General features: G+C 38.2%; 1 protein-coding gene across 1 annotated transcript; it reads right to left on the minus strand.

Moving 5' to 3' along the window:
• On the minus strand, positions 13,913 to 16,295 carry LOC107619917 (inactive protein kinase SELMODRAFT_444075-like; the record flags this gene model as incomplete). The annotated part of the gene is given in 6 exon segments (XM_016322150.2): positions 13,913 to 14,460; positions 14,667 to 14,816; positions 15,023 to 15,170; positions 15,263 to 15,339; positions 15,587 to 15,747; positions 15,992 to 16,295. Coding segments are annotated over 6 exon segments (1,089 nt in total), but the record flags the coding sequence as incomplete, so codon positions are not given.

Here is a 24,577-nt window from a genome sequence, read left to right on the forward strand (position 1 = left end):
GCTAGGAGAGTTACCATCCAGGAGGAAGGAGCTCCTGATTTTACAATGCAACCGTTTCAAGCGCATCACCCAGCGGTAGCTACAGATTTTGAAATAAAGACCACGCTGCTCAATTTGATGCCCAAGTTTCATGGCTTACCTGCTCAAGAGCCTATCAAGCACCTGAGAGATTTCCAGGCAGCCTGTTCTACTGTTAGGCGTGATGGTACAGATGAAACTTTAATTTTTCTAAAAGCTTTCCCATTTTCTCTTGAGGGAAAAGCAAAGGAGTGGTACTACACTCAACCTCTAGCAAATGTATCCAACTGGGATACACTCAGAAAAGAGTTTTTGGAGAAATTCTTTCCATCTGAAGTTACTGATAAACTGAGGAAAGACATTTCCACAATTGTTCAGGATGACAATGAGACTCTCTTTAAATACTGGGAGCACTTCAATAATCTTCTGGAAGCATGTCCCCACCACATGATTGACAAGATAGTGTTACTCAGCTATATCACACAGGGTATGAGGCCCCAAGATAAGACCACATTGGAAAGTGCTAGCAATGGGTCCATGAAGAAGTACAAGACCACTGATGAGGCATGGCAATTGATCAGTGATTTAGCTGAATCTACTAGGAACCACAGGCAGAAACAAGGCCGTTCAAAAGCCGTTCCAAAAGTATCCTCTAGCCGAGAGACTACTGCTCTAGCTCAGAGTATTTGTGAGATGACCAACTTGCTGAAGCAAATGCAATTGAATCAACAACAAGTTCAGCAAGCTCAACCTCCTCCACCACAGCAAAGCCAACAGTTAGTCCCACAGAGAGTTTACGGAGTCTGTGCTGATTATAGCCATTATACTGATGAATGCCCGCAACTCCAACAGGAAGACATCATGGTGGCATCCACTCATAACTTCTACGACCGCCCCAACCAAGGGTACATCAAGGTGGAAATAATAACCATGGATGGCAGGACAATTCTAACTAGAATTGGAGGGACAACAATAACAGAGGAGGCAGAGATAATCAGGGAAATCAGAGGTGGAATAATAACAACAACAGGCAACAGAACCTTACAGAGCACCTCACCTAAGGCAATCCCAAAGACCACAGAACACCCAACAGCAGACCTCTCAATTTACTCATTCTTCTTTATCTCCTAATGAGGAGTTACTACAATCTTATGAGTGGAGACAACATACCATGGAAAATAACATCATGAATAACATTAATGCCAGTCTGAATGGTCTGACCTCTACTTTGCAAGCTCTTGTTTCACAGATTGGATCAATGCAAAATTCTAGTAACCAACCTTCAAGCTCCACTGGAATCCCCTCTCAACCATTACCCAATCCAAAGGGAGGCATTAATGCCATCACCCTGAGGTCTGGAACCACACTGCAGGAGAGGAATCAGGAGGAGCCAAGCTCACCAGAACACGCCTCAGCTAAAGAGGTAGTTGAATTAGAAGATGTTGAAGAGGAAGAGGACATACAAGACATAGCTAAAGAAGAAGAAGCTCAACCACCGGAGGAAGCACAAAAAGGCGCAGACACTGCAGAAAACACCACTCCTATTCCATTTCCACAACTTGCAAGGAAGCCCAAAAAGCAGCTGGAACCCGATCCTAAAATGGTAGAAATATTCAAAAAGGTTGAGGTAACTGTTCCTCTTTTTGATGTTATTCAACAGGTACCTAAATATGCAAAGTTTCTAAAAGATTTATGTATACATAAAGACAAAATTAATGAATTAGAAACTATTCCTTTAGGTAGTTCCATATCTGCTTTAATGGGAGGATTACCTGAAAAATGTAGTGACCCAGGTCCTTGTATAGTTAGTTGTACTATTGGTGGTGTAGTAATTTATGATTGCATGTATGATTTAGGAGTATGTGTTAGTATAATGCCTTTGTCTATATATGATATTTTGAGGCTCCCCCCTTAAAAAGGTCAGCAGCTCGTTCTGTGTTAGCAGATAAAAGCATTATTACAGTGGCTGGAGTTGCTGAAGATGTTTTAGTGAACATTAAAGGGCTTACATTTTCCACGGATTTTTATATCTTGGAGATGCCCCATAATGACTCAGATAAGCCATCATCAATCCTACTTGGAAGACCATTCCTGAAGACATCAAAATTCAAATTGGATGCTTTTTCAGGAACATACTCTTTTGAAATAGATGGCCGCATAGTAATCTTTAATCTGAATGGAGTCATTGACAACCCTCTAGAAGATCATTCTATCTTCCAGTGTGATGTCATAGATAAAAGTGTAGCTGAAGTTCACAAGGAAGAGTTAGAAGAGAGGCACACTGGACAAGGTCCAAGTGTGGGGACCCTCTTAACTGACAATGAGGGCACTTCGCCATTTTCACAAGCTCCAGATAATCCAGAGCCTGCCCATGATCAGAAGTTAGAATTGAAACCCCTTCCTCCACATCTCAAATATGCTTATCTTGAAGATGAGCAGAAGTTTCCAGTTATCATTGCAAGGGAACTCACTTCTCAACAAGAAGAGCAGTTACTTGATGTACTGAGAAGGCACAAGAAGGCAATTGGGTGGAGTTTGGCAGACATAGTAGGCATCAACCCTCAAGTATGTGAGCACAGAATATTTTTAGAAGAGGGAGCAAGACCTGTCCATCAACCCCAGAGGATATTGAATCCCACTATATTGGAAGTTGTCAAAAAGGAAGTGACCAGACTATTGGAAGCAGGTATCATCTATCCCATTTCAGACAGTGAATGGGTTAGCCCAGTACAAGTGGTGCCCAAGAAGTATGGAGTCACTACAGTGAAGAATGAGCATGGAGAGCTCATAGCAACTAGAGTTCAGAATGCTTGGAGAGTCTGCATTGATTACCGGCGTCTCAACCAAGCCACCCGTAAGGATCACTACCCACTTCCATTCATTGATCAAATGCTGGATCGCCTGTCAGGTAAATCAGATTATTGCTTTTTAGATGGTTACACAGGTTATTTCCAGATTCATATAGCTCCTGAGGATCAGAAAAAGACCACTTTTACATGTCCTTTTGGGACTTATGCTTACAAGAGAATGCCCTTTGGCTTGTGCAATGCACCAGCTACTTTCCAAAGGTGCATGATGAGTCTTTTCTCTGATCTTATTGAGGACTGTATGGAGGGTTTTATGGACGATTTTAGCGTTTATGGTGATTCTTTTAGCCTTTGCTTAGATGGATTATCTAGAGTATTAGATAGATGTGTTAATACAAACCGTGTATTAAATTTTAAAAAATGTCACTTTATGGTAAAACAAGGGATTGTATTAGGACATGTGGTATCTAATAATGGCATTTCTGTAGACCCAACAAAGGTGAATGTTATTTCTAGTTTACCTTACCCCTCCTTTGTGAGGGAAGTCCGTTCGTTCCTTGGCCATGTAGGTTTTTACAGGAGATTTATTAAGGACTTTAGTAAGGTAGCACTTCCCTTATCCAGATAACTGCAGAAGGATATTGAGTTCGAGTTCAGTGAGGATTGTAAAGAAGTGTTTGATAAGCTAAAGACCGCTCTGACTCAAGCTCCAATTGTGAGAGGACCAGACTGGAGCCAGCCGTTTGAAATCATGTGCTATGCTTCCAACCATGCAGTAGGAGCAGCGTTGGCTCAGCGTGAAGGTAAGGATCCTTTTGTTATTGCTTATGCGTCTAAGACTTTAGACACTGCCCAGTCCAATTATACTACTACTGAGAAAGAGCTTCTTGCTATTGTTTTTGCTCTGGATAAATTCCGAGCTTATTTACTTGGTACTAAAGTAGTAGTGTATTCGGACCATGCAACTTTAAAGTATCTATTAGCTAAAAAGGAGTCCAAACCAAGACTTATACGCTGGATACTGCTATTACAAGAATTTGATTTAGAAATAAAGGATAGGAGTGGTAACCAGAATTTAGTGGCAGACCACTTGAGTCGCCTTGAGCACATTAAGGATGATTCTACTCCTATAGATGATAATTTCCCATTTGATAACCTGTAAGCAGTATCTGAGGTAGTCCCTTGGTATGCACCTGTAGCTAATTATCTAGTTAGCCGCACATTTCCTCCAAACTTTTCTAAGCATCAAAGAGACAAGCTGAAAAGCGAGTCTAAATATTATATATGGGATGACCCATATTTATGGAGATGTGGCGCTGATCAGGTAATTAGACGTTGTGTGTCTCAATTAGAATTTCAGTCCATTTTAGAGGCCTGTCACTCATCTGAGAGTGGAGGACATTTTGGCCCTCAAAGAACAGCTAGGAAGATCTTAGACTGTGGATTCTGGTGGCCTACTCTTTTTAGAGACGCTGCTGAGTTTTGTAAATCTTGTCTCCCATGCCAAAAATTTGGTAATATATCCAGGAGGGATGAGATGCCTCAACAAATTATGCTTTTTTGTGAAATTTTTTATGTTTGGGGCATTGACTTCATGTGTCCATTTCCAAATTTTAATGGATATTTTTATATATTATTAGCTGTGGATTGTGTTTCCAAATGGGTGGAAGCAATTCCTACCCGCACTGATGATGCTAACACTATTGTTTCCTTTGTGAGAAACCATATTATTTGTCGCTTTGGATCACCACGAGCAATCGTGAGCGATCAAGGCACCCATTTTTGTAACAGGAGACTAACAGGATTAATGAGGAAGCATGGGATAATTCATAAGGTTGCAATAGCATACCACCCTCAGACCAATGGGCAAGCCGAGGTGTCAAACAGAGAGATAAAGCGTATCTTGCAGAAGATAGTCAAACCTCATAGAAAGGACTGGAGCACCAGGCTACAAGATGCACTCTGGGCATATAGAACAGCATATAAAACACCCATTGGGATGAGTCCTTTCCGCTTAGTTTATGGAAAAGCTTTCCATCTACCAGTTGAAGTGGAGCACAAAGCCTTTTGGGCAGTCAAGGAGTGCAACATGGGAATGGAGAAAGCAGGAGCTGAAAGGAAGTTGCAACTGCAAGAACTGGAGAGCCTTCGCCTAGAAGCTTATGAGAACTCAAGACTATACAAGGAGAAGATGAAGGCTGTACATGATCAGAACATCAAAAAGAAAGAGTTCCAACATGGGGATTTAGTCCTCCTTTATAAATCTCGACTGAGGCTCATGCCAGGCAAGTTGAGATCAAGATGGGAAGGTCCATATAGAGTAGAGAAGGCCGAACCATACGGAGTTTATCACCTAAGCCATCCCTCAAGCTCTGAACTTTCAAGGTTAATGGACAACATCTGAAGCTATACCATGGCGAGAAGATGCAGAGAAACAAGGAACTTGAGATCTTCCTCTTGGAAGATCCCCACATAGTAGAAGATTGAGCTAGTGGAGCATCCAACTTACGGGCGTTAAAGCAAAGTGCTAGGTGGGAGACAACCCACCATGGTATGATCGTTCTTTTCTTTATTTTTAGTTTTTCCTATTCAATGACTCTTCTCTTTATCAGTACATTTCGTGCATCTGCATACCTTTAATTTAAAAAAAAAATTGCCACGCGACGCGATCGCATCAGCAACGCGTCCGAGTCGCATGGAGAGGGGAAAAAAATAAAAACGAACAGAGAGTCACGCTAGAGCGTGGCTGGAGGTGTGCCAATGGCACAAATCGTCCCACACGACCGCGTCGCTGATGCATCCGCGTCACATGGGAATAATGGCTTCCCACGCGACCGCGTGACCCACGCGGCCCCGTGCCCTGATTTTCGACGTAAAAAGGGTGCACAACGAAATATTGTGCGAGAGTGGTGCTGGATTGGTGCTGGACGCACAATCCCTATCACGCGACCGCGTCGCTGATGCGTCAGCGTCATTCCTTTCTGGAGCCCACTCACGCGATCGTGTGACCGACGCGATCGCGTCACCCCAATTTTGGCAAATAAATTAATTTGAACAGAGTGTAACTCGCGCCAGAAGCATAACATGGGTCACGCGACCGCGTGACCGACGCGACCGTGTCACCTTACTTGAAGCGCATTCACGCGCCCACGCGGCCGCGTCGCATGCGCCGCACAGCTCAACCTAAATTGCCAAAATATCTTATCTTTCTCTTCTCCAAATCCTAATTTTTCTTTTCCCTCCTTATTCCTTCCTTCTCCCTTCCCTCTTCTATCTCACCTTTCACTCTCTCTCTCTCTCACCTCCATTACCAAGGTTCTATTTTCTTCTTCCCTCTTTCCTTTTCTATCATTCTTATTATTTTATAAGTTATTTTCTTTTCTTTTCTTTTCCTTTTCATTTTTCATATTTTCTTTCTTCTTCTTTTCCTTTTTACATGGTGTTAGAAATTTATTTGAGTCATTATTCCTCATTATATGCTTGTGGATTGTTGCAAATTGTGTGGCAATTATATATTATTTTCTTTAAAGAGTTGCTTGCATGTTCACTTTAATACTTTCTATACCTTATTCACCATGCATGCTATGTGTTTGTGAAAAAGCTCATATGGCATTATGCACTTCTCTATTATACTTTCTACTATTCAATGCTTGCTTTTTCATAAATTCTCTTTACTATTGTATTACTTGAATTTAATTGTCAATACAAACATGGCGATTTATTACAAGTAATGCCTGATTCATGCTACTCATGGCCTTTGCCGGCATGCCAATAAACACCTTGCATTCACTTGTCCTTATATGCACTAGCTATTTTCCATTGATGGCTTTTCACATGTACTCGCGAGCATGTGTTAATGTCAGTATATCTTAATGTGCATCCATCACCACCTTTTCCGTTCCCTTCCTTGCTGTATATCCCTTTGAATTTAATTTACTTTCTCTTCCCTTTTTCAGGATGGCCACCAAGAAAGGAAAAGAGAAAGCTACTCCCAAACCACCAGCAAGAAGAGGAACTAAAAGAGCACTAGTGGCAGAGCCTTCTTCAACTGCAGTCAAGCCCTAAACAAAAAGAGTTAAGAGGATTCTCAAGGTTGATGAAAAGGAGAAAGCTTTTCCATCAAAGGACACTGCGCGATTTCCCAATCGCTACTTGATGAGCGGATAATTTATACGCTTTTTGGCATTGTTTTTAGTATGTTTTTAGTAGAATCTAGTTACTTTTAGGGATGTTTTCATTAGTTTTTATGTTAAATTCACATTTCTGGACTTTACTATGAGTTTGTGAGTTTTTCTGTGATTTCAGGTATTTTCTGGCTGAAATTGAGGGACTTGAGACAAAAATCAGATTCAGAGGTTGAAGAAGGACTGCTGATGCTGTTGGATTCTGACCTCCCTGCACTCAAAGTGGATTTTCTGGAGCTACAGAACTCAAAATGGCGCGCTTCCATTTGTGTTGGAAAGTAGACATCCAGGCCTTTCCAGAAATGTATAATAGTCCATACTTTGCATGAGTTTAGATGACACAAACTGGCGTTCAACGCCAGCTCTCTGCCCAATTCTGGCGTCCAGCGCCAGAAACAAGTTGCAAAGTGGAGTTCAACGCCCAAAATGGCACAAAAGCTGGCGATTAGCCTTGCAGTGACAGCGCATCGGACCATTTTCACAGAGAGGAATAGGATGCAACCATCGACAAGTGTGATGCCTCCAGACAATTAGCCGTGCTGTGACAGAGCATTTGGACCATTTTCCCGAGAGGATTGAAAGTAGCCATTGGCACCGAGGACATCCTTACATAAAGCCAGCCAGGGAAAGGAGTAAGACTGATTGGATGAAGACAGCAGGAAAGCAGATGTTCAGAGGAACGAAAGCATCTCTATGCGCTTATCTGAAATTCTCACCAATGATTTACATAAGTATTTCTATCCCTATTTTATTATACTATTTTCGAAAACTCCATAACTATTTTGCATCCGCCTGACTGAGATTTACAAGGTGACCATAGCTTGCTTCATACCAACAATCTCCGTGGGATCGACCCTTACTCACGTAAGGTTTATGACTTGGACGACCCAGTGCACTTGCTGGTTAGTTGTATCGAAGTTGTGACAATTTATGAATTGAGATTAGAGCACTAAGCCTTTGGAGCCATTACCAGAGATCACAATTTCGTGCACCAAGTTTTTGGCGCCATTGCTGGGGATTGTTCGAGTTTGGACAACTGACGGTTCATCTTGTTGCTCAGATTAGGTAATTTTCCTTTTGTTTTATTTTCAAAAATTTTTCAAAAAAAAAAATTTCTTTCAAAAAATTTCTCATCTGTTTTCGAAAAAAATAAAAGTGTTTTCAAAAATACATTTTTCTTCAGAATTTTTAAGAATGAATTCTAGTATTTCATGAAGCATATGAAGCCTGACTGGCTGTAAAGCCATGTCTAAATTCTTTTGGACTGAGGCTTCCAAACCATCAGCATAGAAGTAAGTTACCTTGATAAGTAATAAGCAGTATATTCTCTGATGTTACATGCTAAAGCTTGGCTGGCTATTAAGCCATGCCTGACCCTTTGATTGGAGCTTTAAACTAAAGAGCATAAGATTCCTAGAATTCATATTAAAAATTTTGGAATCCTTATTTTTCTTTTTCAAAATGATTTTCGAAAAAAAAATTAAAAGAAAATAAAAAAAATAATAAAATCATAAAAATCAAAAATATTTTTGTGTTTCTTGTTTGAGTCTTGAGTCATGTTATAAGTTTGGTGTCAATTGCATGTGCATCTTGCATTTTTCGAAAATTTTCATGCATTCATAGTGTTCTTCATGATCTTCAAGTTGTTCTTGGTAAGTCTTCTTGTTTGATCTTTGCATTTGCATGTTTTGTGTCTTTTCTTGTTTTTCATATGCATTCTTGAATTCTTAGTGTCTAAGCATTAAAGAATTCTAAGTTTGGTGTCTTGCATGTTTTCTTTGCATAAAAAATTTTTCAAAAATATGTTCATGGTGCTCATCTTGACATTCATAGTGTTCTTGATGTTCATCTTGACATTCATAGCATTCTTGCATGCATTCATTGTTTTGATCCATAACTTTCATGCATTGCATCATTTTTCTTGTTTTTCTCTCTCATCATAAAAATTTCAAAAAAAAAATCAAAAAAATATCTTTCCCTTTTTCTCTCATAAATTCGAAAATTAGATTTGACTTTTTCAAAAATTTTTAAAATCAAGTTATTTTTATGAGTCAAATCAAATTTTCATTTTAAAAATCTTATCTTTTTCAAAATCTTTTTCAAAAATCAAATCTTTTTTCATTTTTCTTAGTTATTTTCGAAAATTCCAAAAAAATATTTTTCAAAAATCTTTTTCTTAATTTTATTACATAATTTTCGAAAATAGCATCATCAATTAATATTTTGATTCAAAAATTTCAAGTTTGTTACTTACTTGTTAAGAAAGATTCAAACTTTAAGTTCTAGAATCATACCTTGTGATTTCTTGTGAATCAAGTCATTAATTGTGATTTTAAAAATCAAATCTTTTTCAAAACTAATTTCAATCATATCTTTTTAAAAATATCTTCTCATCATATCTTTTTCAAAAAGTTGATTTCAAAATATCTTTTCTAACTTCTTATCTTCTTATCTTTTCAAAATTGATTTTCAAAATTTGTTTCAACTAACTAACTAACTTTTTTGTTTGTTTCTTATCTTTTTCAAAACTACCTAACTAACTCTCTCTCTCTAATTTTCGAAAATATCTTCCCTCTTTTTCAAAATTTCTTTTTAATTAACTAATTATTTTAATTTTTTATTTTAATTTTCGAAAAAAACTACTAACCTTTTTCAAAAAAAACTATTTTCGAAAATCACTAACTCTTTTTCAAAAATTATTTTCCAAAATTCTCTCCTCCTCTCATCCCCTTCTATTTATTTATTCATCTACTAACACCTCTCTTCATCTCACATCTCTGCTCCTATCATCACCTTTGTGTTTGGATTCTTCATTCTTCTTCACCCTTATTCCTTTTCTTCTTCTACTAACAATAAGGAACCTCTTTACTGTGACATAGAGGATTCCTCTTCTTTTCTTGTTCTCTTCTCTTTCTTATGAGCAAGAACAAAGAAAAAGGCATTCTTGTTGAAGCTGATCCAGAACCTGAAAGGACTCTGAAGAGGAAACTAAGAGAAGCTAAAGTACAACAATCCAGAGACAACCTTATTGAAAATTTCGAACAAGTAAAGGAGATGGCAGCCGAACCCAACAACAATAATGCAAGGAGAATGCTTGGTGACTTTACTGCACCTAAGTCCAATTTACATGGAAGAAGCATCTCCATCCCCACCATTGGAGCAAACAATTTTGAGCTGAAACCTCAGCTAGTTTCTCTGATGCAGCAGAACTACAAGTTTCATGGACTTCCATCTGAAGATCCTTTTCAGTTCTTAACTAAATTCTTGCAGATATGTGATACTGTTAAGACTAATGGAGTAGATCATGAAGTCTACAGGCTCATGCTTTTCCCTTTTGCTGTAAGAGACAGAGCTAGAGTGTGGTTGGAATCTCAACCCAAAGACAGCCTGAACTCTTGGGATAATCTGGTCACGGCTTTCTTAGCCAAGTACTTTCCTCCTCAAAAGCTGAGCAAGCTTAGAGCGGATGTTCAAACTTTCAGACAGAAAGAAGATGAATCCCTCTATGAAGCTTGGGAAAGATACAAGCAACTGACCAAAAAGTGTCCTTCTGACATGCTTTCAGAATGGACCATCCTGGATATATTCTATGATGGTTTATCTGAGCTATCAAAGATGTCATTGGATACTTCTGCAGGTGGATCCATTCACCTAAAAAAAACGCCTTCAGAAGCTCAAGAACTCATTGACATGGTTGCTAATAACCAGTTCATGTACACTTCTGAGAGGAATCCTGTGAGTAATGGGACGCCTATGAAGAAGGGAGTTCTTGAAATTGATACTCTGAATGCCATATTGGCTCAGAACAAAATATTGACTCAGCAAATCAATATGATTTCTCAAAGTCTGACTGGAATGCAAGATGCATCCAACAGTACTCAAGAGGCTTCTTATGAAGAAGAAGCTTATGATCCTGAGAACCCTGCAATAGCAGAGGTAAATTACTTAGGTGAACCTTATGGAAACACCTATAATCCATCATGGAGAAATCATCCAAATTTCTCATGGAAGGATCAAAAGCCTCAACAAGGCTTTAATAATGGTGGAAGAAACAGGTTTAGCAATAGCAAGCCTTTTCCATCATCCACTCAGCAACAGACAGAGAATTCTGAGAAGAATCCATCTAGCTTAGCAAATTTAGTCTCTGATCTATCTAAAGCCACTGTGAGTTTCATGAATGAAACAATGTCTTCCATTAGAAATTTAGAAGCACAAGTGGGCCAGCTGAGTAAAAGGATCACTGAAATCCCTCCTAGTACTCTCCCAAGCAATACAGAGGAGAATCCAAAAGGAGAGTGCAGGCCATTGAATTGATCACCATGGCCGAACCTGTAAGGGAAGGAGAGGACGTGAATCCCAAGGAGGAAGACCTCCTGGGACGTCCAGTGACCAATAAGGAGTTTCCCTCTGAGGAACCAAAGGAATCTGAGACTCATCTAAAGACCATAGAGATTCTATTGAACCTCCTTATGCCATTCATGAGCTCTGATGAGTATTCCTCTTCTGAAGAGAATGAGGATGTTACTGAAGAGCAAGCTGCCAAGTTTCTTGGTGTAATCATGAAGCTGAATGCCGAATTATTTGGTAATGAGACTTGGGAAGATGAACCTCCCTTGTTCACCAATGAACTAAGTGATCTGGATCAACTGACATTGCCTCAGAAGAAACAGGATCCTGGAAAGTTCTTAATACATTGTACCATAGGCACCATGACCTTTAAGGCTCTGTGTGACCTTGGTTCAGGGATAAACCTCATGTCCCTCTCTGTAATGGAGAAATTGGGAGTCTTTGAGGTGCAAGCCGCCAAAATCTCATTAGAGATGGCAGACAATTCCAGAAAATAGGCTTATGGACAAGTAGAGGACGTGTTAGTAAGGGTTGAGGGCCTTTACATCCCTGCTGATTTCATAGTCCTAGATACTGGGAGGGATGAGGATGAATCCATCATCCTAGGAAGCCCCTTCCTAGCCACAGCAAGAGCTGTGATTGATGTGGACAGAGGAGAGTTGATCCTTCAAATAAATGAGGACAACCTTGTGTTTACAACTCAAGGATATCTCTCTGCATCCATGGAGAGGAAGCGAAAAAAGCTTCTCTCAAAGCAGAGTCAAACAAAGCCCCCACAGTCAACTCTAAGTTTGGTGTTGGGAGGCCACAACCAAACTCTAAGTTTGGTGTTGAACTCCCATATCCAAACTCTAAGTTTGGTGTTGGAGAGTCTCAACAATGCTCTGAACATCTGTGAGGCTCCATGAGAGCCCACTGTCAAGCTATTGACATTAAAGAAGCGCTTGTTGGGAGGCAACCCAATTTTTATTTATCTAACTATATTTTTTCAGTTATATGTCTTTATAGGTTCATGATCATGTGGAGTCACAAAATAAATATAAAAATTGAAAACGGAATAAAAAACAGCAGAAGAAAAAATCACACCCTAGAGGAAGCACCTGTCTGGCGTTCAACGCCAGAACAGAGCATGGTTCTGGCGCTGAACGCCCAAAATGGGCAGTATCTGGGCACTGAACTCCCAAAATGGGCAGCATCTGGGCGTTTGAACGCCCGAATTGCACCCTGGAGAAGAGCTGGCGCTGAACGCCCAGAACAAGCATGGTTCTGGCGTTCAACGCCAGAAATGGGCAACAAATGGGCGTTGAACGCCCAAAATGGGCACCAACCTGGCACTGAACGCCCAGAGTTGTGTGCAAGGGCATTTTACATGTCTAATTTGGTGCAAGGTTGTAAATCCTTGAACACCTCAGGATCTGTGGACCCCATAGGATCATCTCAGGATCTGTGGACCCCACAGGATCCCTACCCACCTCACCCTCTCTTTCTCCATTCATGATCATCCCTTCTGTTTTCCATTCACCACTCACGTCCATACACACATCCCTCCATCTCCTCCATATCTTCTTCTTCTTTTATTCTTTCTTCTTTTGCTCGAGGACGAGCAACATTATAAGTTTGGTGTGGTAAAAGCATAGCTTTTTTATTTTTCCATAACCATTAATGGCACCTAAGGCCAGAGAAACCTCAAGAAAGAGGAAAGGGAAGACAATTGCTTCCACCTCTGAGCCATGGGAGATGGAAAGATTCATCTCACAAGCCCATCTCTAAGAAAAGGATGGAGCAAACAAGAGAGCACATTCATGGATCTCAACAGGCACATGAAGAAGCTCATCATCAAGAAATCCATGAGATACCTCAAGGGATGCACTTTCCTCCACAGAATTGTTTTGGAGCAAATCAACACCTCCCTAGGAGAATTAAGTTCCAACATGGGACAACTAAGGGTGGAACATCAAGAGCACTCCATCATCCTTCAGGAAATCAGAGAAGATCAAAAAGCAATGAGGGAGGAGCAACAAAGACAAGGAAGAGACATAGAAGAGCTCAAGGACATCATTCGTTCCTCAAGAAGGAAACGCCACCATCACTAAGGTGGACTCATTCCTTGTTCTTACATTCTCTGTTTTTCGTTTTCTATGTTAAGTGCTTATCTATGTTTGTGTCTTCATTACATGATCATTGCATTTTTTGCTTTTGTTTTGTCATGTCTATACTTACCTCTTTTTTAATTATGAGATATTAAGATTAGTGCTATATTTTATAAAATATGAAGATATTGTGTCATGAGTCATGAGACTTGCATATATTAGAGTTTAGTGTACATTTTCATAAATAAAATGTTTCTGATATCATTCAAACTCAAAAAGGTGAAGTGTCATTATTAATTACCCTGTGATTTTAGTAAAAGGCTAACTCTGATTTGTCTGTGTCACTGTCCAAGTTGGTTCAGAACTTTAGGTGACAACCATCAAACCATGTTTGTTTGCTTCTCAACGCATGCATGTGCATGGACACGCACATGGAAAGTGAAAAGGGATAATTAAACCAACAATCTTTGAACTTAGAAGAAGCTACTCCATTTCATTTCATTTCAAGACCCCACAAACTCTCTCAAGTCAAAGAGGCCCTTTTAGGCACAATAGTGTGTACATGATTTTCCCTGAAGAATTTCAAAAGCTTCTATATTTTTTTACCTATCCTACTTTCACCCTGCTATTATACACATGCAAAATTAGATCACTGCAGAAACATAGATAGAAAGATGCAAAATTACAAAATAGGAGGGAAAATAAACAAATTTAGCATAACAAGAAAAAAGCAATTTTCAATTTTGATCAAGTATCAACCCCTTTCTAAATGTCATCTTCACATGAAGTCCTTCTTGCTTTGTTGTCCCTATCCCAATATGCAGGCTTGTATTTGTCAAGAGATATCTTCCCACTGAATGATTCAAGTGACTCCTCTAACAGAGGACCGCTGTAATGGTGCTGCCTCTGCAGCGGCTCCGACCAGATTCGGCCACTCCGGTTTCCCACATCATAACTTGGAGTTGAAATGTAACTTGTGTCCATGACCATGTCGCCGTCCAGTATACGAAGAACCTTGAATAAACAAGCAAAAATAATTTTAAAAACAGTTAGTCAGGGAACATGGTCAAATTCAAAAAACATGATCGAAACATGCAGCATTAGCTTTTCCTATTGATTTTAACTTAAAACAGAGTTTGATCAAATTATAATAAATATGTGATTGAGAATTCTTCAAAGCAATTTTTTCCAACAAAAAATAAGTTCAAGAACTTGTTTACCTGTGACATGCGTGGTCTAGAATGAGGATCTCGCCGTATGCATAATGATGCAGCATGCAACATGCAATAGACCTCATTTTCTAAGTATTGGTTCCCCAGCCTTGGATCAATCAGTTCCTCAATGGCATATTCTTCCAACAGAGGTGGTGCCTGTTAAATATCAAGACATTTACTCAAATTTCGACAAGACTTGGCATGAACAACCAGAAACATAAAAGGATATTAATATAGGATTTCTGATTGTTAATTATAGACATAGCCATACTTTAAATCTTAGGCAATGTTTGGTTGGGGATAAAATAAAAGGTGAAACTTTTCACAGAATGATTCGAGTAAAAATTGCAAATATAACTTACCCACTCAGTAAGACACTGCTGTCCCTTAGGCCGCATGAGATCCACAGCTTTTCTCCCTGTAACAAGCTCCACCAATACCACCCCAAATGAATAAACATCAGCTTTTTCAGTTATTTGGCCGCTTTGAGCATATTCAGGAGCCAAATACCTACACAATAACGACATATCTTAATTGTGAGTTCATATTTCTCAGACAAGTTTTGATTATGAAAACCATTCAGGACAAACACAAATACATACCTGAATGTTCCAATTACTCGGGTTTCCACACCCGTGTCTCCATCAGGTTGTCACCTCGCCAATCCAAAATCACCAACCTTGAAATCACAATATAATGCTGTTAAAAAAATTAGGCATGTATGTAATCCAACTCAAATTCAGCATACACCAGAGTTTAGAATGTAATCTATACAAGACTCAGAAAATTTTGTCTTTTACATCCAATGGTAATTAAATTTAAAAATGTAGATGGGTGGATATTCAAAAGTGAGGTAAAGGTGCCTTTTATAGTGTAAACTACAAACCTACAAGAATGCATTGTACAATAGGCAAGCACTACCATACCAGTGGTTCAAAATCATGAGTTATGAGAATGTTGTTAGGCCGCATGTCACGGTGGATAATGCATTCCACTCTGCACTCTTCATGAAGATATTGTAACCCACGAGCAGCTCCAATGGCAATTTTTTGCCGTGCAACCCATTCTAATGGTTCTCGCTGTCTCCCTGAAATAGTTTGAAATATTAGACTAATTTTCAATCATATCAGGAAAATATATGTCTTGTTTCAATCACTGTATTCAAAATGAAAAACATCGTCACATTAATCCTACTTCACCACCTGCTTTTAGTTGGCATCAGATTAATAAAAATCAAAGTAGCAAACATAAGTCTGATATTATAGTCTAGTGCAATTGAAAAAAATTCTGTAAGAACAGAAGTTCGGATGCAAGAGAGCAAGAGAAATCACCATATAAATGTGAATCCAATGATCCATTGCATATGTACTCGTAAACTAGTAGCCTTCTCTTATCCTCTATACAGAATCCAATCAGCATAACAACATTTCGGTGCTGAGCACAACTCAGGACTTCTACCTCTGAGCAAAACTCAAGGTCACCCTGAGAACTAGCCAATTTATGTTGCTTGACAGCAACGACTTGTCCATCCGGTAGAACCCCTCTGTGAACGGATCCAAATCCCCCCTCAGCCAGGAAGTTGGCCTCAGAGAATCCACCAGTGGCAAGTTCTAACTCGGCATAGCTGAACCATCTTCAAGTCAGTCACTGACTTGCCATTATCTTACACAAGAAATTAAGTAAGTATTTCATGAATCAGTTTAACATGAAGCCAACCCTTGAAACTATCTAACTAATACAAGGTTAGCATTGGCTGACGGCTCTGTGAGTTATGGTTAACAGATTGGCTTAGAGCATGAGAGAGATTTGCTCTCGGTATAGGTAAGAATTTCTCTGACCACGCTCACTATCTCAGATTTTAGAACTATATCAGATTGAAGAAACAAAAAATCATGAAATTTTTCAGAACAATATCAAATCAATAACAAAATTTCCAAACAATATCAAATCAATAACAAATAAATTCAGAACTGTATCATAATTCAGGCAAATCAAATTCATGAAAAATAAGTTATCTAAAAAAAACCTCAGGAGGGCAGTTCCAGAACTGTTTTGCTAGAAAAGGGGAGTTGAGGGAAGGGCGAAAGCGAGTCGGCTGCTTGAGGGTGAGAACGATGGTGAGCGTACGGCTTCTTGGACGGTGAGAACGAAGGTTGGGGACTGGGGGGGCACTAGTGAGTAAAGCCCGCCTTCTTGGTGTTATCATCGTTCTGCTTCTTCGTCGCCATTGAAGCTCAAGCTCTGAACTCTGAATGGGGATGATTGATTTTGAGTCTGAGCAAGCCGTGAGACACCTACTATCATTTGAGCCGCAAACACAATATCACCAAAACAAAAGGAGTAGTCTGGGTGCTCTACAAGTTCGTAGGCGCTCACAGTTTCCTCTGTTTTTTCTCCAACAAAATTATCTTTATTGGAAATGGAAACAGCTTTCCATTGTACAGAGTTGAGTTGATTTTTTCTTCAATTTCAGAAAAAAATGGGATCGAGGTGAATTGAGTTTTTGCACAATGATAAAAATATAATTTTACTTTTTAATGTTTATAGAAATTATATATTTATCCTTCTTATAAAAATATTTAATTACAAAATTACCCTACTTTAGTTAACATATTAACTCTTATTGAGTTAAATTAACTCAAACTAAAACTAAGCATCCAATTAAAACACGCCACGTCACAAGGGGTAATTTACATGTTGGAATAGAGGGGGTTGGGTAGAACTCACCTTTATTTTAACATCATATTATAAAAAATATTTAATATTATTAATTATTACTATTTACTAATTTTTTTTTGAAAAATCTTGGGGGAGACCATGCCACCTTAGGCCCCCATCAATCCGCCTCTGATGCTGGTTTTGGTTGTATCATTCGAAATTCTGATGGATGTTGGTTGAGAGGTTGTATTGAAAAAATCGAAGTGTGCAGTGTTCTTTTTGCTGAATTGTATGCGATTTGGAGAGGTTTACTTATAACTTGGGATAGTAGATTTCGTGAGGTTATTTGCAAAACAGACTGTTTAAAAGCTTGTTTTGATAAACCAAAGAATGTTTGGTAATGATATTCCGAAATGAGATTTGACAAAGCATGAACAGGAGCTTATGAATTGGAATTAGAGAATCTCTATTCTTTAATGCAGAGAAATACGAATAGTGTTGTAGATTGTATGGCTAAAGCAGCTGCTTTTAACGCGGACATTTATTCGAATTAGAGTCAACCATGGAAATATCACTCCAAACCAAACCATTTTAAAAAAACCAGTTTTTTTTTTTAAAAAATCCAAACCACATTGCATTAATTTTATGTGGCGTCGAGCTTCCCTCGGCGCTTCTCCTTCGGTCTTCTCCTTTCTCGTTTGCGGTTGTCATCCTTTGATTTCACCGTCTCCGTCTCGCCGACTTGCCGTCACAGGTGTGGTCACAGCGTTAGGACCATTACCTAATGCTCGTAGTCTTTGTTTGCTTATGATGTTTCTACCTTCCAAACTTGTTATTCTTCTATTTTTCTTGCCACTGGGTTAGGTTAATTTAGTTAGTTTACTAGTTTCTGATTCTTGGCTCAATGTATTTGGAATTGTTCTAAGTTGGTGATGTATGGTGGAGATTCACTATTTTACTACTGTTTTTCTGAGTTTACTGTTATATTCTGTTGAACCAGTTTGATTGATGTTTTTGTTGGATTAATGGATAATTTGCCAACGAGCTAAATTGGTTACTTGATCTGATTGTCTAAATTCTGTTAATCCATGATATTGATTGCTGGATTCTTTGGTTTTTACTTTATTATTGCTATTTGCCATGCTGTTATGCTATATGGTTTAGTGAATATGTATTATGTGCTGATGAATTGGAATTGCAATTTATTGATTTGATCATGCCGAATTTCTCAGCTATCTTGTTGCTTTTGTGTTATTAAGGCTGAATATTTTATCTCTCATCCAACGCACTATTTTTTTTTTTTTGTTCCCTTTTTTTGTATTCTTTTTCATTCTTATGTGGCTGGGGAAGAAACAAAAGCTATATCGAAGCTTTGCTTCTACTTTGAGGGAGTGGCTTTAGTCTTTAGCAAGAAAAGGTTGCTAAATAATGTAACAAGACATTTTGTTGCAAAATTTAATATCGTTTTGGGTTCTTAGCGAATTCAAAATAGATCCTATATCTGATTTGTACCTATGTACAGATACTAGTATATATTCTACGAATTAGCCCTGAAAGTTGGACAGAAATGACAGAGAGAGAAGAGAAGAACAATATTGGTATTAAAGTATTTGTGAAGGAGGTTTAGGAGTTTTAGAAGGAGATAGAAAAAAGAAAAATACATCTGTTAATTGTGAGAACAAACGTGGGGATGGTTTAAGAGTGAAAGTCCTCAGTTTTTGAGATTAGCCCATCATTTTAATTTTAATATTAATGCTGAGTTGTTTAAGACTTAAGAGTCCAATAATCCAGATATGTTGTAGTAAGTAGTCTATAAAAATATTAACAAAACTAATCAGTTGTTCTTTATACTATGTGATAGGGGTGTTCAAAACCGATCCAAACCAAACAAAACCGACCAACCAAACCGAAAAACTGAATAAATCAAAAACCGAAAAAACCGAAAAAATAACATTTTGCAGTTTTTTTGCGGTTTGGTTCGGTTTTTGGTTCTTCAAAAAAAACCCTAACCGAACCGAACCGAACCGGTTCACTTAAAAAGCCTAATTTATAAAGCCCCCTCCCCCAAGCAGATAACCTAGCTAGCCGCCACTCTCTTCACTCGACCACTCCACAACGCCAAAACTCCTCCTCCCACCCTCCTCTCTGCATCTGACTCGCCGGACAGCACAGTCACGGCGGCCCTTCCGCATCGCGCTCCTTCTTCTCGGCGCGATCCTTTCTCTGCCTCCCTTCCTCGTCGCGCTTCCTTCTCGCCGTCGCACACTAACCCTCAGTCAGGGAGCGAGCCCAGACCCCAGAGCTCCCCTCCCTTTCCCCTGCACAGCGCCGTCTCCGATATTGCAGTCACAGGTTGCTGATTGCAGCGTCGTAATTGTCCTCTACTACTCTGCCATACGTCTCCGTCTTCTTTAGTAGGATTTTTTTAATTCTGATGATTTTGGGTTTCAATTTGTGTTTATGATTCTGAATTTTCATTTCTATTTTGATGATTCTGTCATTCAAATTCTGTGTTTAGGGTTCTGATTTTTTTATTGTATTTTCAAAATCTGTTATAATTATGCAGTTATGGGACTTGGTGTTAAACCTCTTTTATTGTTGATTTGTTTTTTATTGATTATCAATGTTCTGAAAACCGGATCGGACCGGCCAGTCGAACCGATCCAACCGTGAACCGACAGCTTAAACGGTTCGGTTTACTAATAGAAACCGCTATTTTAAAAACCGGATATGAACCGCTGAACCGGCCGAGAACCGGTTGGTCAGACCGGACCGGAACCCGGCCGGTTTATAAGAAACGACGCCGTTTCCTTCTTTCGTTGAATGAAAAGGTTGCACGCGTTTCTCCCCCAGCCCCATTCCTTTCTCTAACTCTTCCCTTCAGCAAATGCCCTAGCTTCACCAAAGAAAGAAACCCTAGCCTCCACCAATCTTGTCGCCGTCTGTCGGAGTGGGAAACTGCTGCTGCCGCCTCCGTTGCACTCAAGAACTTCCGTCTTCGTGCTATCGGCGTTCGCTACTTCGATCTCACCAACCCCTGTTCGCTCTACATCCCCTGTTCGCTCTCACGAATCGCCTGGTCGCCGTCGTCTGCGCGCTCAACAGCTCTTCGTCGTCCGTCGAAGGTCAATACTCACTGCTAGTGGCTTGTTCTTTGTGTTTTTTTATTGTCTGTTCAGAAATCAAACCCTCTTCGTGCTTGTTCATCGATGGTCAGTGATAGTCATTTCTAGTGTTTTTGTTTTCATTGCTTGATGATTATTGATTAAGTGATGCGTTGCTGTTTTCTTTTTTTACTTTGTGCTTGAGATTGAATGCTCTGTCAGTGCTTAGTGCTTCTCTTGGATGTTGTACATGTATATGTGTTGTGTGTGCATGTTTTCTAAGTTATTGGGTCCTGTTTACTGTGCAGTGCTCTGATTTCTTTTGGTCATCTAAGATATCTTCATTTGTTAATTGTTATGTTAATAGATCACGCTTTAAGATACTGAAAGATGGAATGATCAACTATCATGTATTTCCAAATTTGACTTGTGATTTAGTCTATTGGTTCACGTTAGATAGCTAATTAGCAATGTACTGATCACTTATTAACAGTGGTTTTAAAAATTATGGTTTGAAAATTGAATTTCTAGAAACTGGTTTTAAAAGTGGATTTTTTGTTAAAATATCTGGTTTGAAAATTGGATTTTTAAAAACTAGTTTTAAAATTGGATTTTTGGTTGAAGAAACTGGTTTTAAAACTGGATTTTATAAAAAAAAACCGGATTTAAAACGGTTTGTATGTAAAACCGAATTGAAAACCGGTTTGTAAGTAAAACCGGATTTAAATTCTAAAACCGGTTTAAAACTGGTTTTTATTTTTTCAAACCGGTTTAGAACTGGTTTTTCTCTTCAATCCAGTTCTGGTTTAGTTTCATGAACCATAAAACTGGTTCTGAAGTGGATCTAGTTTGGATTTATAAAAATCCAAACCATGTCCACCCCTAGTGATATTCAACATTTAATAGATTTAGATATGAATCTAGCCAATTAATTTAGCTTTGCCTTTTTCTTTCTTTCTTTTTTGTTTAGTCATAAAAAAAAAAGGTAGGACCAAATATAGGATTTTTTTTTCTTAATTTAGATTAGAGAAAGATAAGATGTGATATGTGTTGAATTGAAGATTGGTTTGTGATAACACATCTCTGGGCAAATATAAACATGTGATGTGCCTCCTAGTTCCCTTTTGGTGTCTGCAATTCCTTTTCCTTCTCATCTTTTTTGGTTCCCGATAAATTGTATTGATTTGTGAGGAATCAAAATCAAATCATGGAAAAATTATTCTGCTTTCTTGGCCTCGTTCGTGTTTGATTAATTTTCTGTCCTTGGATTCAGTTTCTTCACATTTAGGGTTTTGAGGAAATGGCTGCGGCTTGCAAGCGATTGGCTCAATTGTCGGGCTTTAGGTCCTCAACTTTCAACTCAAGTCTCAGATTATTTTCCGCAAAGGGAGGGATTGGTGATACAACCGCTATTGTAATTTAAATTTACCTTCTTACCATTTTTATTTTCTGTTTTCATGGTTTTTTGTTGTGTTTTCTAACTAATGTGCAATTTTAAGCTCGATAATGAGTGTTAATGAGTGGTTTGTCTTACCATTTTTTGTCTTGCTTACGGCTTTTGCTTTCTAGACTAGGGAACTTGAGGAGCAAGGACTGCCCAAAAGGCAGGCTGAGGCAATAACTGCCGAAGTTTTGGAAAATTTTCAAGAATCATCCTGCAAGAGGGTGAGGTCTTTTGATGTTTGTATTCTTCGTTTGTGAACTTTACCATTTTCTTGGAATCTAAAATAGTAGTTTCGTGTACTAACATAAATTTTTTTTCCCTCCTTTTTCTTTTTGTCCCTTGAAAGATTGAAATGCTTGAAGAGTCCAATCAGTTGAAACTCAAAGCTGAAGTGAGGTCACAGGTATTTGGAATTTGTGTTTGCAATCATTCTCACTGTTTATTTATTTAAATAACGACTGTAATACTCATGGGGCATGTCTCATATTCTCATTTAATCATGAGATGAGAAATTTGATTATATTGATAGCTTGATGATTATTGATTAAGTGATGCGTTGCTGTTTTCTTTTTTTACTTTGTGCTTGAGATTGAATGCTCTGTCAGTGCTTAGTGCTTGTTCTTAGTTGATTGGCTTTGCTCACTACTCTGGCTTGTTCTGGCCTGCTCTTGATTGATTAACTCTGTTACTGACTTATTGATTGATGATAAATTGCTACTGATAAGCTGTTACTGTTTTGTTAGGGATAAATTGTTACTGTTACTTATAAATTGTTAGGGATTAGCTGTTACTGTTTTGTTATGTTTGTTGCTTAATGGTAAAATAGAAATCAAATCAAATATTGTTTGTTGCTGAATGATAATCTTTGTTGCTGAATGCTGTTGGTAGTATTAATTCTGTGCTGCTATTAATTCTTTGGCGGTGCTGCTGCTGTTTTTAATTTTGTGAATGATTTATTAATTTCAATGAAAAATTTGCCACAGATGTTGAGGGACTCTTAAGCTTATATGAAGCTTCACATCTTAGGATTCATGGAGAAGACATATTAGATGAAGCTCTTCTGGGCAAATATAAACATGTGATGTGCCTCCTAGTTCCCTTTTGGTGTCTGCAATTCCTTTTCCTTCTCATCTTTTTTGGTTCCCGATAAATTGTATTGATTTGTGAGGAATCAAAATCAAATCATGGAAAAATTATTCTGCTTTCTTGGCCTCGTTCGTGTTTGATTAATTTTCTGTCCTTGGATTCAGTTTCTTCACATTTAGGGTTTTGAGGAAATGGCTGCGGCTTGCAAGCGATTGGCTCAATTGTCGGGCTTTAGGTCCTCAACTTTCAACTCAAGTCTCAGATTATTTTCCGCAAAGGGAGGGATTGGTGATACAACCGCTATTGTAATTTAAATTTACCTTCTTACCATTTTTATTTTCTGTTTTCATGGTTTTTTGTTGTGTTTTCTAACTAATGTGCAATTTTAAGCTCGATAATGAGTGTTAATGAGTGGTTTGTCTTACCATTTTTTGTCTTGCTTATGGCTTTTGCTTTTTAGACTAGGGGACTTGAGGAGCAAGGACTGCCCAAAAAGCAGGCTGAGGCAATAACTGCTGAAGTTTGGGAAAATTTTCAAGAATCATTCTGGAAGAGGGTGAGGTCTTTTGATGTTTGTATTCTTTGTTTGTGAACTTTACCACTTTCTTGGAATCTAAAATAGTAGTTTCGTGTACTAACATAAATTTTTTTTCCCTCCTTTTTCTTTTTGTCCCTTGAAAGATTGAAATGCTTGAAGAGTCCAATCAGTTGAAACCCAAAGCTGAAGTGGAGAGCTCACAGGTATTTGGAATTTGTGCATATCTCATATTCTCATTTAATCATGAGATGAGAAATTTGATTATATTGATATAGATTTGATTATATTGATATAGATTTAAGATGGAAAATTTATAATGTAGATGAAGCTGCAAAGTGAGATTGAGAAACTGAGGATTGATATGGAGATTAATCACAATAAATTGAGGTCCATTTTAATTTAACTGATTGACCAGTTGACCCACTAGTTTTTTTTTGTAACTTTATCCTCTTTAAAGTGCAACTTAGTGCAACTTTGTGGATGTGGATTGTGATGCAGGTTAGCCATAGATGAAGCTAAGAGGACTTTCAAAACAGAGTTGTCATCCATAGAAAATGAAGCTGAAGGATATTCTCTAAAAACTATTTTGAAAGTGTCTGTCTTTGTTTTTCTTGGCCAAATGGGTTTTTTTTTCTTGGCCGAACATATAGATAGTTTAATTTAGGATAGTTTAATTTAGGAGTATCTAGTACTGGTTCTGGATCAGACTTTGATGTAGTTTCTCACAATTTGTTGTTTCTATTTGAATTCTCTTTATTTCTCTCTTCGTTCATCATTACTTATCAAACAAAATGAATAAAATTCTTACGGTGATAAAAGAAGAGAAGATGAAAACAGAGATGCTGATGTAATTTTGAGGGTTAGAATTTTACACCAATGAAGAGACTAGAATAAATTGAATAAAAATATTTAAAATTAATGTCCGCTATTAATATCATAAATTTGATCATTTTATGATTAGAATTAAATATTCTTATCATGATTAGACCGTTTAGTTATAAATTATGTATTAATTTGATGAATAATTAATAATTAATTTTTATGAAAATTAATAGAATTATTATTATTATTATATACTATTACAGTG

Source organism: Arachis ipaensis, chromosome B10 (genome assembly GCF_000816755.2).
Source record: "Arachis ipaensis cultivar K30076 chromosome B10, Araip1.1, whole genome shotgun sequence".
Lineage (NCBI taxonomy): Eukaryota > Viridiplantae > Streptophyta > Magnoliopsida > Fabales > Fabaceae > Arachis > Arachis ipaensis.